The sequence below is a fragment of the Nannospalax galili genome, unplaced genomic scaffold, assembly GCF_000622305.1.
Source record: "Nannospalax galili isolate Female #2095 unplaced genomic scaffold, S.galili_v1.0 scaffold583, whole genome shotgun sequence".
NCBI classification, from domain to species: domain Eukaryota; kingdom Metazoa; phylum Chordata; class Mammalia; order Rodentia; family Spalacidae; genus Nannospalax; species Nannospalax galili.
The window spans coordinates 475,006-481,703 of NW_008349469.1; the positions used below are offsets into that span (position 1 = coordinate 475,006).

At 35.3% G+C, this 6,698-nt stretch overlaps 1 protein-coding gene across 1 annotated transcript; it reads right to left on the reverse strand.

Annotated features, from left to right (window-relative positions):
- Positions 1 to 3,433: 3,433 nt before the first annotated feature.
- LOC103745060 (olfactory receptor 8H1-like) lies at positions 3,434 to 6,035 on the reverse strand. The gene is made up of 2 exons (XM_008846951.2): positions 6,012 to 6,035; positions 3,434 to 4,402 (listed from the first exon to the last, which is right to left on the reverse strand). The coding sequence occupies exons 1-2, from the start codon at positions 6,033 to 6,035 to the stop codon at positions 3,434 to 3,436; spliced, it is 993 nt and encodes a 330-aa protein (XP_008845173.2).
- Between the last annotated feature and the right edge of the window lie 663 nt (positions 6,036 to 6,698).

Below are 6,698 nucleotides of genomic sequence, written 5' to 3' on the forward strand. Positions count from 1 at the left end.
ATGTGCATTTGAATGAGTTTACACTGCTACCCATGAGCTTCCTCCCGTTGAGAGGGTTTTAAGTCCAAGTGGATAGCTGTTGATTGTCCCCCAGATAACAGTGCCGCTACTGCACCAGTAGAGGTAGTTTGCCATGCTGTTCATTATGGTTATTTGACTTTAGGGCTGGGTTGGACCAATGATTGGCTTTTCTCCCATGGCAGTTTACATATCAACATCTAGCCTTCTGATGACCAAACTTCCATTAGAAGGCTTCCAGTTCAAAAGAACTCTTCTACGAAAGTAGTTAAAGAAGTGAATTCCAATGGATTTTGTCATTCATTCCATTCATGATCCTTGTAAATTTTGTTAGTTTTGAATTTTGGCAGTCAAGATAAAGATAATATTTGAGTGAATGAAGAAAAGAAGAAAGGAATGAATGAAGAAACAAAAGAAGGAAGGAAAATATCAAGGAAAGAAGGCAATATTTTAGTAAAAGGAATGAAAAGGAATAAGAGAACTTTGGTGATATAACTCAGATGGGGAATACTGCTGTGTTTTGTTGAATGCTCAAAAATGTAGACTGAATATCACCCATTGTGCACTGTTAAAGAGGGATAATTTATGTCATAGCTATGAATAAGATTAAAAGGTATAAAACTTCTCTTTTCATATTGAATGAAGAAAGTTTCAATGAACTTTGCTCTTTCCGTATTTAAGAAATCCAGGAACAGCAAGATGGCTCAACAGTTAGATATACTTGCTCCCAAGCATCACTGAGTTTAATCTGTATAACTAAGGTAGGAAGAAAAGAGTCAATTACAAAAGTTGACCTCTGACTGACACATGATTGTTACACACACACACACACACACACACACACACACACACACTCATTCAGGCACTCATGCATGCACATGCACAATAAATTTAAAAAAATTAAACCTGGAGTTATAACTCAGATACAGTCCACTTCCTTAGAATATTTATGACCTTGGGCTCAGTTCACAGTACAGAAAAATATATTAATGGAAAGTTGACTTTATTAAGTCAATCCACTTCTGTTTGTGTATGATAGTCTCAGAAAGAGTTGATCCTAATTCTGCCCCCTCCTCCAGTATCATGTCTTCATGTGATATTCTGTATTTTCTTTTTCCAAGTTCATTTTCAATCTGCAAGGCTGTACATGTGTATTTATATTTGAATAGATATTTCTATTACCAAAAATCTTATCCACCTTTTCTAAACAGCTGTAGAAAGTATTTGGCAATAACATACCTTATGCTTTATTTAATGTCAGTATTATTAGAACCAAACCTTTTCTCAGCAAGACGATGCTATGTAAAAAAAAAAACACATAACGTAATTGTGACAAGGACTGGTATCTATCTATTTGGGTTGAAATTAGAGAGTGAACATGAACAATTATTTTTTATTTCTGTGCTCCAGATTCTTCAGCTATAAAACTCACTTATTACATGTACTTACAATAATTGAGACCCAGTTTTATGAAAAATTCTTATGCTCAGACATTAACCACATGCTTAAGAGCATGCAGAATATTTCAAACACCATACATATCAAAATACCAGGTGTTCCTAACTGCTGTGAAATAAAGTGAAACTCAAGAGCAGGATGTGAACAGATAAACTGTCAAATGGACTGGTGAGGAATGGCGTTACTAACAAAAAATCAGGAAACAGTCTTGCAGTTTTGTGCACCAAAGTAGATTTAGCAAAGAAAGAAAATGGAAAATCTCCAGGAAATATCAGGACTAACATCTGCAGGGACGAATGACTTGTCCATGTCCTGAAAACTAAGTGAGCATGTCCAGTGCAAACGATGAGTTCACAAATGCAGGGAGTGAGGACCATGCCAAATGTTATTGCTCAGGAATTATCAAGGTTGTATGTTTACTGTACCTGTGATAAAAAGTTTTGTACTTTTTGTGACTAAAATATATGATGGACTAACATTGACACTATGTTACACAGTAGAGTAATTACTTTTATGTTTAAGTGATAGTTCTTCATTAGGGATGTCAAAAATTTTAACGTTGACTTGGCACTATCCAGTGTAACTTTGTGAGTTCATCAGTGGGTACACACTGAAGGCAATGATTTCTCCTCTTCCCGAATCCATCAGTAGTAAAACATCAACAATGATGTTTAGGACCCCTGAGCTCTCCTGCATCCATGTCTGGTGGTTAAAGGACCCATGCACAGGGAGATCTAGCACAGACATTCACCATTACTCTGAGTTCATGATTCCAATGGTTGAGTCTTACTCAGAAAATCACATTTCACACTCCTTCTCCCTAGCTCAAGAATCTGTTTCCAAATGACTTTACAAAACAAAACTAATCAGAGAAAAGACAATGAGTAAGTATAGGGATCAAAATTACATGATATATCCCTGGCATGGTTTTCAAAAGTTGTTAATTACACACGAACAAGGATATAAGCACGTAGATTTTTGACTTGAAAATTTTATAATATATCATGGTTAAAGGAATACAGGATGAAATATGGGCCTTGAATGTACTGAGAACACAGTCACCTCACAGTTTGCAGTGGGAAGGAGATTATCGCATATTAGATTTTCAAAACGATGCAGAAAGCTGCAAAAGAATATAAAGGAAATTACAGGATTTTGTTTCTATATGTCACATACAGACATACATTGACAATCATTGACTGAGAATATGGCACAGTTGTCTACAACTGTTAAAGTGTGTCTCTTCCAAATTGTCACCAATATTAGCATGCAGCATTTTCCTATAACCTAACCTTATTTTAATAATTTAAGTCAAAATTTGTGGAATGTTGATTTTATTCCTTATCAGGTGATTGCATGTTTCCAGTTTAAATTAAAATAGTTTGCAAAATACCCATAAATATTCATTGAAATTAGCTAAAAATATGGGAGGAATTTAAGTCTTACACCGACAATGAGTAACAAGTATAATTATTTTCTTCAACACATTTTATAAATCCTTCTAAAATACTTTTTCCTGGAATAATTAAAGTTCTGAAGCTGAAGAAACTGAGGTTTATATTTCCAGTGATTTTTTATGGATGATGGAGTTAACAAGCTACTTCATTCTTCACATGGAATGCATTCTGAAATTTTGTAATTTTTTTGAAAATTATCTTACTGTTAATAATCAAAAACTTCAGTATGTATGTAATACCATATGATCTAGGTTTATGAATTACAAATATGTTCTCTTACTTTGAACACTAGTTGTACTTACCAATAGATAATTTGAGTGTGGATCTAACAAATGTTTAATTATTTCTAAATGTGAAACAGAATTTTAAAACCATATTCCTGGAAATGTCTAAGAAAGTTTCTATAAGGGAAATACCACAAAATATGGAAATCAATGCTTTCACTTATTTTTAAACAGAAAAGCCAAGGTAATAATACCAATGAAGGAAAAGGTGACTGCTCAGCACCACTGTTTGCCCCAGTGCTTGGAGCTCTCTGTCTTCTGCATCACTCTACTGAGAGCTCTTTTCACTTCTTTATTTCTGAGACTATAAATTAGTGGGTTCAGCATGGGGATCACAATGGTGTAGAACACAGAAGCCACTTGATCCTTTCCCAAGGAGAAGGACTTGTTTGGTTTTAAATGAGTAAAGATCACGGTGCCATAAAAGACAGTGACTCCCAGGAGATGAGAGGCACAAGTGGAGAAGGCTTTTCGCTTTCCCGAAGTGGACTTGATTTTCAAAATGGTAGAGAGAATGGATGCATAGGACACAGATATTGTTGTAAGGGATAGCAGTAAGGTGGAACCAGCAAACATGAATATAATGAATTCAATGTCGTGTGTATCACTGCAGGACAAGGCTATCACTGGGGATGTGTCACAGAAAAATTCATGGATTACAGTGGAGTTACAAAAATTCAGTGTGCTCATGCATAATATATTGACCGAGGAATCCATAGCTCCAAAAATGTAGGATCCAGTAAGGAGAAAACTGCAGAATTGTGTGGACATAATAACTGAATAGTGTAGAGGGTTGCAGATAGCTATGTAGCGGTCATAGGCCATTGAAGAGAGAAGGAAACATTCAGTAGCTGCCAAGAGAACAAAAAAGTACATCTGTGTGAAGCAGCCACTGAAGGAGATGTTCTTCTTGGATGTCAGCAGATTCTCTAAGGTTTTAGGTGTGATGACAGTTGAGTAACTGAGGTCAAGGAATGACAGGTGGGTGAGAAAGAAATACATCGGGGTATGAAGCTGGACATCTAGATGAATGATGAGAATCATCCCTGTGTTCCCGAGCACAGTAACCAGGTATATCAGGAGAAAAAGAACAGAGAGGGCCAGCTGGACCTCCGTGGAATCTGTCAGTCCTATAAGGATGAAGTCAGATTCATTTCTGCAATTCCACATATTCACAGTGAGCTGCTGTTAAGAAATTTTAAAAAAATTGGTCAATGTGAATAATTCCCCAAACAATTTTATCTATATGCCATGCTTTCGTATTTTTGGAATTAATTTCTATTGCTTCAAAGTTATTATTTTATAATATTTAACTATATAAAATAATCTCCTAAAATAAAAAGAAGTTTGGCAATTAATTTCGATACAGTAAAAGAAAACTTCATATGTTCAGCGAAACTGGAATTAACCAATTCTTTCAGATGAAAAAAAGGGTGCAGAAAAATCAACTATGAAAATTCAGTTCAAACGTGTGTTGACTGTATGATTTGCCAAGGTAGTTTAACACCCAAGAGTATGCTCTTGAATTTGTGTGTCTCTTTGTGATTAGTTCCAAAAACTTAAACCAAACACTGACCATGTAATGAAGAAAACTAGAAAAATCACTTAATATATCATTTTCCCTTCATTGTCTTGCAGTATCAATTAATTCTAGTCACCAATAAATTTTACAGGATTCTAGTAGGCTACCTTAAGACATATAACTCTCGGTGAAAATAGGCTGCATGACTGTTCTGGCAATTAAAAGCCAAATTTCTTCTAAAACTACATTTTGTTCATAAAATCTTATTCCATCAACTCAACATTTCTGTTGTCAGAAATCTTAACATTTCTTCTAAAAGATCCAAATTATTGGTTTATATAATATTTTAGTGTATATGTTGTGTTATAAATTTTTCTTATTTTTTTTCAAACCTTTAAAATTCAGACTAGAGAGATGGCCCAGCAGTTAAGAGCACTGGATACTCTTTCAGAGGACCTGGGTTAAATTCCCAGCATGACATGATGGCTAAAAACTGTAGCTCCAATTTCAGGGGAATCAAATGCCTTCATCTGACTTCTCTAGACACTGCATGATACAGGTGCACTTACACACATGTACGCAATACACTCATACACTAAAATAAAAATAATAAATAAAAATATTTTACAATCTTCTAATTTTAAGAATACTCACCATGAGCCAAAGTGATGGGAACCAGCAGTCACAAATTGTCTTTAAATCTCATATGCCTTAAAATTTGACAACTTCCAATTAATCTCACAAATGAAATATGAAGTTGATAAAAGGTTCTGAATCTGTCTGTACAGTAGTATTTATTTTCCTTGAGAGTCTTCCCAAAACATGCATTCATTTCTTTTAGGTTATGCAAACCAGCCTAAAGTTTGATTCAGATCTTGTCCAAGTACAAAGTTTCACAGGTAGCTATGGCCCAAATGACTCCCAGGAGCTACTGTGAATATAAGCAGGACAGTGCAGGCCTTCCTTCTCTGCCTAATAAGTCCAAGGTACCTATTGAAAGGGCGATTAGCATCATCCCATATGTGGTCAACCTCAGGGGCCAATTTCAAAGGAAGACTTTGGCATGCTTTCAGGGACCAAAGATCAAGGACTAATTGGGCAAAGGTTTTTCTTTTCCCAAGAGCCCCAATGTAAACAGGATGACCGCCAAAAGTGTTTCTTTTTGATCACACATAAACAGACAAACACATATGCACACATGCATGCATACACACACACACAAAGACACATTAATTTGACACAATAAATAAGTTTATGAAAATACTATCTCACAGTAGAGTGGTCAGATACAGTCATTTTTAACAAATATGGAAGAGAAGAAATTTAGAGATATGTCTGTTTATCAATGACATTGTAAGGTACACTTAAAATAGGAAGGTATTATTCCAGAGGAGCAAATACTGTTCTTTGAAAGTTATGAAATACATACCCAGCATGATGGCACATCATTTTAATCCAGCACTCAGGAGGCAGAAGCAGGGGGATCTCTGTAAGATATAGGCTAGCTTGGTCTACACTGCTAGTTCCAGGCCAGCTGAGGCTACAGAAACACCCTGTCTCAGAGGGTATCTCAAAGAAACAAAAAAGAAATATAACAAATTACGAGGAAGCTACTAAAAGTGATTCTAAACTTTGGTTAACATTTTAACAGAATTACAACCTATCTAAACCATTTTCGTTTGGGCCCAAAATAACTTACACACATATATTTACAAGTTTTCATAATTAGAATACTGTATAACTAATATCTTATTCTCATTTTTTAATGAAATTTTTTATGGCAAGATCTTGCTGTTAACCTCATAAAAACCCCATAGTGTCAAGCATTTTGTTTTTACTGGTCCCATAACTCATTAAGTGATCTGAAAGTTCCAAAGCTTATAAACAAGCATTTTGAGAAATCCCAGCGTTGGCTAATCCTCCCTTATGGTCTGGTGATGTCATTTACTTCATCAGCTT

Coding starts and splice junctions, on each gene's coding strand:
- LOC103745060 (XM_008846951.2), bottom strand. CDS start 6,035: ATGACTGTATCTGACCACTCTACT. Junction 4,403..6,011: donor CTGTATCTGACCACTCTACT/GTGAGATAGTAT, acceptor ATTTCTTAACAG/CAGCTCACTGTGAATATGTG.